Source organism: Varanus komodoensis, unplaced genomic scaffold (assembly GCF_004798865.1).
Source record: "Varanus komodoensis strain SLA01 unplaced genomic scaffold, ASM479886v1 scaffold1, whole genome shotgun sequence".
Classification (NCBI taxonomy): domain Eukaryota; kingdom Metazoa; phylum Chordata; class Lepidosauria; order Squamata; family Varanidae; genus Varanus; species Varanus komodoensis.
In genome coordinates this window covers 90,995,236-91,007,308 of record NW_025335268.1, presented here as the reverse complement: position 1 = coordinate 91,007,308, position 12,073 = coordinate 90,995,236, and the positions used below count along the sequence as shown (strand labels likewise).

At 39.8% G+C, this 12,073-nt stretch overlaps 1 protein-coding gene across 3 annotated transcripts in view; it reads left to right on the top strand.

Moving 5' to 3' along the window:
* Positions 1-12,073, top strand: part of VPS8 (VPS8 subunit of CORVET complex) — a 99,850-nt gene that overhangs the window by 76,999 nt on the left and 10,778 nt on the right. For 2 of the 3 annotated variants that reach the window (XM_044434735.1, XM_044434725.1), the window contains exons 42-43: positions 619-699; positions 10,818-10,987. In XM_044434735.1, coding sequence (XP_044290670.1) covers positions 619-699; positions 10,818-10,987 — 251 coding nt within the window. The remainder of the gene's footprint in view (positions 1-618; positions 700-10,817; positions 10,988-12,073) is intronic. The other variant, XM_044434743.1, reaches the window with a different exon arrangement.

Below are 12,073 nucleotides of genomic sequence, written 5' to 3'. Positions count from 1 at the left end.
TTTAAAAAATGAAGGAAGGGAGTTCCAACATCTTACACAGGGTTACCATAAAATTGTAAATAATGATGACCTGTTCGCATGAGGTAGCATGCTGCCCTGCTTTAATTAAATCTCATGCATCACTAAACCAAAACTTGTTTAGAAAAGAATTCTTCCAGCATCAGGCATTACACTAGGGAATTTCTACTCTCTTTGCTGCAGCAGTTGCATGAAGGATAAGAAATGAAGGCAGAACTCATCTGATGTCCTCTTGAAACAATCCCTGTAAGCACTGTCAGGGAATAATCTTGGAAACCATGGGCTCACAAAACCTCAGAAAGTGGAAAGAAGGCAGGCTTTCACCTCTGGAATCCAAACTAAGTGTATTTGTGATCATCTCAACATTTGATTTTACTTTAATGACATAGAAATATTTCTGTTTATAAACACTGGACTATATTTAGAAGATATTGATCTAACTATTTGTTTCTTGTGTTCTACCAGTTTGATTAGATAAGAGGTTTTGCATTTGTGCTGTAGTCAGAGTTAATATTTATCCACTGTATTAGGGTGCATAGTAGTTTCTCAGTCTGCTTTTGAATTAATGTAGATAAACATCAGTTTGTAAATTTCACTTAGGATCCAGTGTATGGAAGAGGAAAACTTGGAGAAATTCAGGGTCTTGTGCTGGGAATGCTAGACAGTTTTAACTATGAGCAGGTAAGTAGAATAAGCTTTTTCTTCCTCTTTAAGTAAATTGATATTAAACTCCAAATGAGGGATGCTTGTTAGCAGCTATCAGGCTCTCTAACCACTAAACACTTATTAAATAAATCTCCTGACATCTGGTAGATATGTACAATGAATGAAAGTGCCAACCATCAGGTAGCTGTTGCCTTAGATTAGCTTTACAAGAGGTCTAATAATATTTATTTATTTATGGCTTTTATAGACTGCCCATCCACTGGCGTCTCAGGAGAGTAATTGACCAGCATCTTCATATTAGACCTCTTGTGAAGTTTAGACCACTAACTCATTTCTGTTTACTCAGACTGGCAGTGACCCTCCAGAGTTTCGGGCAGAGGTCTGTCCCTCACTTCACGTTTGGTATTATCTACCATAAGCCTTCTGCAGTCTGCAACAAATAGCTGGCTGTTTCTACATGAATAATTTAGGTAGGGTCACCTTTTCTAACACAGTCATACCTTTGAAGGATGAGGTTCAGAGCATGGGTGTGCTTCTCTAGCTTGCTTTGTTGGTGGATGACAAGACAGTGGTTGCTGTACCGGAGCAGATCTTTAGCCGATAAGCAAGTTCTGAAACTTTCTCTGTGATCAGGGTTCTGCCATTGTTCCCTCTTTGGTAAATGCAGCAAATGAAATTCTGTAACAGCTAAGTCTTTTGAAGAGAGTTTGAAAATTTCATCTGGTGCAGAGTGCTGCAGTTTTCTCTAACTACAATCTGTAGAGCATATAGTACAAGAGTTAAACTGTGTCACACTGGCTTCTAAAACTTGCAGTTCAATGTTGGTGGCTGGGTTTGGAGCAGGAGTGCACTGCCTCAGTCCTTGGATCAAATCCAGGCCCCCTGGGTCTCAGCCTGTCTTTCTTGGGTTCCCCAATATGCCCACTTCTGACTACAATCATTTGGGGATTTCCTGGCTTTTGTACATTTTTTTTTCATTTTGAAAAGTTGAAATGCCTCTCTTAAAGATTTGTTACAGGTCGCAAGAGCATCAAGCAAAAACACACTGGCATTTTGGTCCCTCTCTTGCCTTTGACCTCTGCCACCTCTGAAATGCTTCTCCCTTTCCCGACTTCTCCATAGTGAAATTCAGCCCCCAGCTTGAGAAAGGTTCAGCTCTAGCCTTCAGCAAGCTGAGATCTTCAGATCTTAACTTTTAAATTTATTTTTCATAGAACAGCTAGAGAGGCCTCGCTCTATCCCTTCATTTTACGGAAGCAAAATCTGGTTGAGACACAGAGCAGCACTTATCAAGCTCATGCTATGGAGCTGTCTGCCCAGCAAAATCCACTGTGCTATTTCTATCTACTCTTTAGAGCAGACAAGTGAAAATCTTTTGAAGAGCTTTCCCACATTGATTGTATTGATACGTACTATTGGTTTTAGTTAACCTTTCTGTTTTGACTTTTGTTGAATTGAAAATGGTTTAGTTTAAGCAAAAGCAATGCCACCTTGCCATTCAGCAACAATTCTAAGTTGTGATCCAAACTCCAATATGCAACCAGCAAATAGAGAAGTTACATTTGAGCTGAAACTAAATTGCCACAATGCATAGTACAGAAGCCCCTATTCACTGTCAATCCCTTGCGGGAAGGCTTTTGATTTTGCCTACCAAATTTAGTTAAACTAGAAGCAAAGTTAGCCTAGGAAGCTTCTCTAGACTTTCCTTTGAAGCAAACCAGTTCCAGTTATTTTTAATATCTCATGTAGGCAACTCTTCAATTAAAATCTAGTCTTTTAAAAAGTGGAAGTAGTTGCTACTTTCCTCAGTTCCAGCTGACTGTAGGAAGGCAATTTCCCACTCATCCATCTGGTGGCAATACCTAGTCTAGATATTGTGGTATTGTCTTTGAATGAGGACTTGTGAAGATATCCTAAGAAAAGTTGAAATATTTGATCACATGCAGGTCATTTAGATTAGTTCTGAGAAATGGGTGCAATCAGATGCATGTTTAGATAGGAAATAAGTCCTACAACTTCCAGCATCCCCCAGCCAGCACAGAATTGAGCCCTTAATGCCTTAAAATGCCTTCTATCAAAAACACATGCCCAGTGAGAGATGCATCTCAACCATGACACCCAGTCACTGGGTTTGTGTGAGAGGACAGCCCACCATGGCTTAATTTATTTGTAGGTCCTGCTGCATTGTGCTGGTTCCTGCAGAAGCCATGTTTCCAAAGCATGTGCTGGCAACTGGCTTGCCATGGCTTGTTGCATCATGCAAATCTGGAATGAAGGTGATTGAAGATTAAACAACCTTCAATAAACCATGGCTTGTTTTAGGGTTGTTTGGGAGTTGTCTAATTTGCAAACAAAACCTGTTTTCTGGCTTCACACAATGTGACAAGCCATGGCAAGTCAGGTGCTCATGGGTGCTATGCAAAGTGATGCCTGAGACCACCTGGCTCAACATAGCAACCCCACCAACAAATTAAACCATAGTGGATGAACCAGGTTGCTGACATTCACATTCTCATGCATTTTGTCAGGCAATGATATAACACACCATCTAGTAAACATGACTTTTGATGTGAAGTCATTTATAAAATTAATATTCTCATCACCACCACCACCACCACCACCATCTTCTAGTGCTTCTCTTTGAAATTCGTATAGGTTCTATTGGTGAAGGCAGGGCCGTTGCCGCCTCCTCCTTTCTGCCTTAACTTTTTGACCCTGGGGCGAATACTTTCATTTTAGGACTAACATTATTTTCAGATTTGCTTCAAACTATTCTTTCTCAGATTACAAACATTAATATTCTGTGTACTAGTAATGCCTGTGTTTTATCCTAAGTGTACTCTGATCATTTTCTGAGCCCATTTCTTTTCGTAGAATTTGTCTTATCTTGGTTTAGTGTCTGATGTAAGTAACAGAGATAGCTATATGCCTGTGATAAAATGGGGAAGACATGCTCTCTCACACACACACATTCCCTCCCTCCCTCCCTCTCTGCGCACCTCTCTGCCTGAGCCCTGCTCCACTTCTCAGATGAATAGATTCTTTACTGGCAGCTGTTATTCATAGTTTAGTTTTTTGATCCCCAAATATTCTTTCTATAAAAGAATCTGGTATCCATTTTGGAGCCCAGAATAGAAAAATAGCTCACTGCTCACTTTTCTTGCAGTCCTGTTTTCCCATAGGAGCTTTAGATATCCACTCTACTCCACTCCTCAGAGTATAATTGATTTCTAGGGATGATACATAAAACCATCCTTGCAGCCTGCAGGAGGAGACCCATAGATAATGGAACTAAAGCAGCAGCAGATGGGTCTGTTTGGCTTTGGATGGCGTGATTATTTAATTAAGTTCCCTGAAAAGAACAGAGTTTTCCTTTCTCGGGAGAAAGTTCTCTCACACACCATCAGAAGAGAGAGACCTTATTACCCTTCCATTTCACAGCAGAGAAACTTTGGTGCCATACTCTTGCATTACTCTAGTGTTTATTTAAGAATTGACTTAGGATGCTTTCCAACTGTTTCCTTCCAGTGATATTGGTGCTAAGCAGGAAGAGTGGGAGAGGTGCTAACTACAAATAGGAGGCTGGTTGGAAGTTAAACTACTGGTCCTGTTTACACAGTTCACTTACTATATGCACATTAGTATTGGAGAACATGGTGTATGCAAGTGTGTGTATACATGTGTGAGAACCCCAGTAGCGCCATACATAAACCACATTGATGTGCCTTATTTAAGAACAACCACACAAAAATCCTGCTCTGTGGGTAATCAAAACGGGATGACCGTAGCCAATATTCTGGCTGGTAAATTATTTATGCACCTCATCCTCCATTTCTGCACAAATTATATTTTGGCAGCAGCCCTCCCTTTCTTTGTATACTTCAAAGAATGTGAGCCAGGCAGTGCACACCTATCCTAATTATATGGACTGGAAAGCCATAACTTGGGCTTCCAGATGGTGTTGTTGAGGAGGAGAATGCAGCTAATACATTCTTGGAGGAGAAGGTTTTGGAAAGAGGACAGCAACCTCTACTGCTAGCGTATAAAGTGGGGTTTATTTTCTGTAATCTACTACTGCTTCTCTGTCCCTTCCCATGTGTTTTGAGTGAAGGCTTGACTGCTACAAATACAAGGTAAAATTGTACATTTTCCAAAATGAGCTTTAGAAGAAGCAAGTTAGATCAGGCCAAAGCCCTCTCTGGTCCAGCATTCTCTTTGCCACATGCCTATAGGAAGCCCACTTGGAGAACAAGTGGGTGATTGTAACATTTCTGCAGAATTATATTGTCTTTACTAACTATTGGTAGAATTAGGCATATGATATATGCATGTTGAACTAGGAAACTTGCTTCTGCCTTCCTATTTTCTGGCTTTTTTCCCACAGGACACAATAGCTGATAGTGCTTGTGCAGGGAAAGGGGGCACAATTCTGCCCTGCAGCCTCACAGTGATACCTAGTGGCAGTGCTCCTGTGAAATTCTTTGTAAGCCCAGTCAAAGGCTTTTTCTGTATCTTTTTTGTTTTCATTTTTTTGTGTAGCAGCATTGCATTTGTCAAGTAGCCAGAGAGTTTTTAGAGAGCAAACTTCATTTTGTCCTCAATGACATCATATAGCTAAATCTAGCTATATGATAATATTTCTGTAGAGGGCAAGATCTACTTGAAAAACAAAAAAGGTATTAAAATAGTAACTGATTGGATCTGCAAAGCAGGTAATTCTGCAGTGTGGCCAAACTCTAACAGCCAATTGGAGCTGTTACCAGCAGTAAACTTAATGAACATAAACTTAATTCCCTTCTTGGTTCAAAATGTTTTGCCTTAAACAGTCAGTACAAGCCATCTCCAAATTTCTCTATACTTGGCTTGTTGTAATGTTAATTTACATTCTCCAAGTTGCCATGTTGGGAAAGTAATTATATTTGGTTCTTACATGTATGCTTGTTTGGTTTTTACCCTACTTTTCTCCTTGAGAAAAAATAGCACTCAAGAGGACTTACAATCACAAATAAAGCTTGATTGAAACAATGAAAACAAATAAAATAAAACCTACTTTAAAAAACAATAACGGCATAGACACTTCATTGAACCCAACAGACCTGCTTACACACAAAGGCCTGCAGGTGGAAGGACAGCAGGGAGGGACAAGCTAAAAGCCTCTCTTGGTCGGAAGTTCCACAGCATGGGAATGGCTGTCAAGAAGGCCCCCCATTGGTTCCCACCAAACATGCCTTTGAACATGCACTTTGTTGTGCATGGATGGCATTTGCATATTGTATAGACCCAAGTGGAAGCTGGTGCAAAATGTCACTGTACAGAGTGTTTATGTTTGTTTGCTTATTACATTTTTGTAACACCCAATAGCTGATGTTCTCTAGGCAGTTCACAGTATTCCAGTGAGCCATCCATGCCTTTTTCTGTTCCATTTCACCTCCTTCCGCTGAATTTTATCTTCTCTTCCCTAACAAGCTTTCATCATTCTGTATCCACTGAGCATGCTCAGTCCTCATTGGACTTTTTTTTTTAAATTTCCTCCAGCTTTCATTTTTTCCCCTGTGAAAGCTGGAAATAGAGGGAATGATGAATACAAAATAGAAACATGCAGATATTGCATCCTGAGGTCACTCTCACTGTCTGTGCAGCTGCTGTTTAAGTGTATGTTAGTCCATATTACTGTTCATTTAATATGCCCTAACTAGGAATAAGCCAAGATTATAGAAGAATAGTGTTTTGGGAGTCATCTTTCTTGTACTGCCTTGCACCAATGAGCATATTGCCAGAGCAACTGAAACCAGTACAAAAAGACACTGATAGTTTATTCAAAGCTTCTTTGTGATCCCTGTTCTACCGCCAACTAAACTGCTGTGTATTTCTCCTGTTCTAGTTTTGCTTCCCGCTATCTTCCTCAGCCTGTTCTTTATAGTATTAGCAATTATTAACAAAGATTCTTTTCTGTTCCCACACCAACTTGTCCACCTTATCATTTTTGAATTGATTTAATTAGATTAGTCATTGCTTCTTGGCCTGTGTTCCCTGTCTATAAAAAATGTTTTACTAGTAAAGCTTTTTGTATGTTAGCATCAGTCTACAATACGCAAGCCTGCTTCTGAGCTGGTTTCAAAATAGTTTGCAATTAGCTGTGATTAATAAAAATATCGGTGAATTTGTGACGCAGACGGGTGTCTCCAAAACTGGAAAGGGTGGGGGAATCCCTGACTGAGAAGGAGGGCATGGAGAGAGTAGCTTGGAAGACCATGAGGTGCTTCTGATTGCCAAACCATTCAGTAGGTTAGATGGTGTCATATGTGTGCTAGGCCAGTGTGGTTGTACCAATAAATAAGGGCTAACCCTGTGAGCCTGCCTGAACTTCCTTGGAAAAGGTCAACCTATCATTGTGATTGATAAATAATTACATCCTTCCCAAAATGTGAAATTTCAATGCAGGAACAGCTGGACTAGCTTGAATGCTACACATATGTAATGTGAGCACCCATGAACCCACCCTCTCTTAGGATAATCTGTTAACCTCAGCCCTCCCTGTATTCACCCCATCATCTGCAGCGTAGCTATAGCACTGGGTTGCCTTGACAGGCTATTGTAGGGCTTACTCAAGGAAAGTATCTAAAACATTTTGGTCACTCAAAAAGCAATAAATAGCAAAGTTGATTTATTACATTTGTGTTTGTTTTTAAGATTTAATATTGCCCATTACATTTCTTGAACTTTATTTTCTGGCTTAGAGTTCTTTTCCGCTCTGTTTGTCCAAGATTGTCTTGATCATAAATGCTGTACTGTGTCACATGTTTGCCAGTTTTGCAGATTTCATGAACATGTTCTTCACTTATTTCAAATGATTAGTGTAGTCATAGAATGGTCCAGGAAAGACATTGAAGGAAGCCGCAACAGATTAGGGTTGCTTTATTTTCAATAATAAATTAAAGCATTGAATTTTTGTGATACATAATGAATGGATTGAACTAATTGATTGAAAGTCTGATGCAGGATCCTCTGACCCACAGAGACTTCTGCTCCTGAGCCTCTGGGATTCCCTATCCTTGCCCACTTGCTTTCTCTTTCCGTTCATAAATAATGTCCTTAGGTAGTGAGATATTACATATATTATACATGGCTGAAGTTTACGTAAGTTTCAGTGAAATGGAGCTAACAAATAGTGACAGCAAAACTGGAGGTGCCCCAACTATCTCACTGGAAGACAGTTGAACTCTGTTGAAATAAATGACCTGCTAAAGTTAATTAATGTCAGTAGTTTTCAGTTATTTTTTCCTAGGGAGGAAACACTTGGATTCATGGATACACTGTTTCTTGCCCTTTGCCTTAGTCACTGCTAGAATGAAATTTCTGAAACTTACCCCAAATTGGAAATCAACCCAAAAGCTAAAAAAAGTTTTTCATCTCTGCCCTGGCACATTCATGGTAGTTAATGGTTATAATTCTGTTTTGTTTTGTTTTCATTTAAAGAATATAATGTTGTTGTTGTTGGTCACGAAGTCGTGTCCAACCCATTGCAACCCCATGGACAACATTCCTCCAGGCCTTCCTGTCCTCCACCATCCCCCGGAGTCCACTTAAGCTCACACCGACTGCTTCAGTGACTCCATCCAGCCACCTCATTCTCTGCCATCCCCTTCTTCTTTTGCCATCTATTGTACCCAGCATTAGGCTCTTCTCCATTGAGTCCCTCCTTCTCATTAGGTGGCCAAAGTATTTGAGTTTCATCTTCACTATCTAGCCTTCTAAAGAGCAGTCAGGGTTGATCTCCTCTAGCACTGACTGGTTTGATTGCCTTGCAGTCCAAGGGACTTGCAGGAGTCTCCTCCAGCACCACAATTCAAAGGCCTCAATTCTTTGGCGCTCAGCCTTCCTTATGGTCCAGCTTTCACAGCTATACATTGCAACTGGGAAAACCATAGCCTTGACTATACTAGCCTTGACTTTTGTTGGCAGGGTGATGTCTCTGCTTTTTAGTATGCTGTCTAGATTTGCCATAGCTTTCCTCCCCAGGAGCAAGCGTCTTCTAATGTCTTGGCTGCAGTCCCTGTCTTGGAGCCAAGGAAAATAAAATAAAATAGAAAATAAAAAAGAATAGAATACCAGACAAGAATGCCCACTATCTGCATTAGTTTTTACTTCTTTGCTATTCAGGAGTAAGTGTTTTTGAATAAAATTAAACTTGTGGTTGGATGGTGAATGCTGGGAGTTGTAGGACTTTTTCTGTACTGTATAAACATATATATAGAATTGCCCCCTTATTGTCAGATAATTACATCTGATTGCATTCAAAGGAGTTAAAATTAGAACAAGAGAACATAAAATAGGATTTTGTGAAGATTACATAGTACTTTATGTGAGCCGTGTTAAGTAAATCAGTACAAAATATGAATAGGCTGCAGGCTAGAAGATAAATTAAAATGAGTTGGGTGATGCCTTTTGTTATTAAAAGAGAAAATATTGCAGGAGGTAACTTGTTACAAAAAGCTGTGCAATCATGCAAGAAGGTTCACTGTTTAGGCACACAGCTAGATGGCCATGGTAGAAACTTATTAAAAAGACTAGACCTCATTTCAGAAATATTTGGGAAAGTGCACATTTGAAGAAAAATGTAACATCACACAGAAATGTTCAAAATGTTCTTCTCAAAATGTGTATTAGAAAATCTCTGATAAAACTCTTCCAGGAAGAGAAGTGTGGCCAGGTTCAAGCAGGCTCTAGGCTACATGCTGTCCAAGGTTCCCCCTGCTTATCACTCTCAGCACTTCCTTGCTTTTTCTAACAGAACAGTGCTAAATACTTGTGGTGGCAATGGTGCCCCCTGGTGCTGTTCTGCTCTGCAACCAAAATAAAGTGCCGTTGTGGTGGTGGCCAGCCAGTAGCAACTCTACGGCATGTCATTTAGGAAGTGGGGTGCTACCACTGATATACTGCAGTAGTGGAGGGGTTGGTCTTTCCACCACACTGGTGTCCTGATTGGCTGTATACACTCCCACATGAAGGCTTCATCTCATTGATTCAAATCACTGCCACTCAAAATCAGCAAATGAAAATAGTTTGATTTAAAATGATGTGCTTCAAGGGTCGGGCTGTCATTGCAACTGGCTGCCCGCCCTTGTCCTGTCTTTTGACTGGAACAGTGGCAGAAATGGCTGCTGTTGGCAGTCCATTTTTTTCTGAGGAGTCCTTCCTGAACCCTACGGTTCATTCCAAGAGGTGCCACTGTTTAAGTGTGTAAGACAATGAAAACTGTTCAGAAAGAAAGAGTGCAAGGATCGATAACAAAATAGCAGATAATTATTGAGTAAAGGTGATCTGGATTTCCTAAAGGTACAATGATACTATTAGGATAATAGCTTATACTAAATCGTTTGGTTTAAAGGATCACAAAATTAATAGTTTTCCTTGCAAAAACAACTGCTATGAAAACAAGTTAGTGAAATTCTGTGGATATTAGAATGTTAAAAATATATTATGAAGGTAAGAAATTTATGGTTAATGCATATATAGAAATTTCCCCACCTGTGTCATTTATAAGATTGAGATTTTAATTTGGGATAGCTATTGAGAGAGGTTTGACCTTTGGGAAGAAAAGGGATGTAATAAATATTAGTTAAAATATAGTGATTTTAACATATGAATAAGTAACTGTCATAAAAATAGGACCTCTTGTTATTTCCTATTTCTTATTTCAACAACATGTGGCTCTACAATAGATTCTTTTTGATCAAAAATATTGACTGTGACAAAACGGAATTTGAGAAATGAGTTTAAGAAAAGAGAAATATTTTTGATAAATAGAAGCAGACATATAGAAAAATACAGTGTTAAATGGAATAGAGGAAGATAGATGATAATCCCAGATGAGATATGGCAATAATTATTTATGAAAGGATCTTGTTTTACTGTTATAACCAAAAATAGAGAGAACTGTTAAAATTGCCGTTGGCAGTGTAGAAGTAAGTGCTGGAGTTGTCAAAGAGGTGAGGATAGCATATAGTATGTATCTAGAGGTGTTATTTCCTATTTTGATTAATCTTCCTGACGAGATGCTTTGCCACATATAGAATCTCTGTATTATGGTTAATAAATCAAGTGATTGTATTAACCTTCTTTTTCTTGACAAGACCCTTTTGGAGACGACCACTAGCCTGCTCAACCATGATCTCCACTGGTCATTACGTAATTTGAAGGCATCTGTGACTAGAGGACTCAACCCCAAGCAAGATTACTGCTGTATTTGTTTGCAGCAATACAAGAGAAGACAAGAGACTGCCGACCAAATCATTGTTTTCAGGTAGCTCTACAACAGAGAAATGCTTGAATTAAAAAAGACCAAAGCAGGAAGGTTTCTGAGGCAGGAATGTTTCTTGACAGCAGTGTAGATTATAAGGAAGTTAGGGCACTTTGCATGCATAACATGTTTGTGTTCAGCCATTTATGGAACTGGGCCTTGAAAGTGGAAGTCTCAGTATCAATAGCCAGCCCTTAACATTTTGCTATAATGAAAAACTCGTGTACAGAAACAAGTAATTGAAATTTCTTTGTTCCTGTAAAGGACAAAAACTGACTACAGGGACAAGTCAGCTTTTAGTCACCACTTAAACCCCAAGCATTAAATGGGCTGAACCTTCAAACAGGAACCTCTGTATTTTGATTCCAGAAAACTGTGCTCAGGAGCTGTAGTGTACAAGCAAGGATGATGATGGCCCTCGAGGGGATAGGTACAAGCGTGGACATTCAAACGGGGAGGAAATGGCAATCTGTTCTAAGTAATCTTTCCTTTTCTTAACCTAGAAGTTCACCCATATGACAGTGGGCAAAATGGCCCTCAGTTTCATAAAGGTGTTTATGGCTGGTCACTTCCCCCAGAGGATAACTTGCGTCTTTCTTAGGTGCTGTTCTGTGGCCTGTCATATGACATTGCCAAAGATTTGGGATATTCTTGCTTGGAGTGAGGGATGCCCCTTTTTCCTTTTAGGAATGAGGCATGCTTGTCTTTGGGAGTGACTAAATGCCCTTCTGTGGGAGGTGCAGGGAGCTTTATACCTAATTTTTCTAGGAATTTGAGTTCTTTTGGCAATTAAACTGCTGGCATAACTAGGATCTGGAAGATGAGTTGGGACCACTGTTAGTGACTGAGGTAGAGGGTAGAAGCACAACAGGAAAGGTCATCTGTTAGCCTGGAGCAATCCTATGCATATTTATCTCAGAGTAAGCCCCATTGAACACAATGGCCTGGTTCTGAGGTAATGAGAAGCTGCGGTGGGTGAATTTCCCCATGGTGATCTTTGTTGCAGTGACATGAGCTTTCTGAATATTTGGGGCATGATTGGGAGATAAGTTGCAGCTTCTTGTTACATGCAAACCCAGTGAGGGTGTG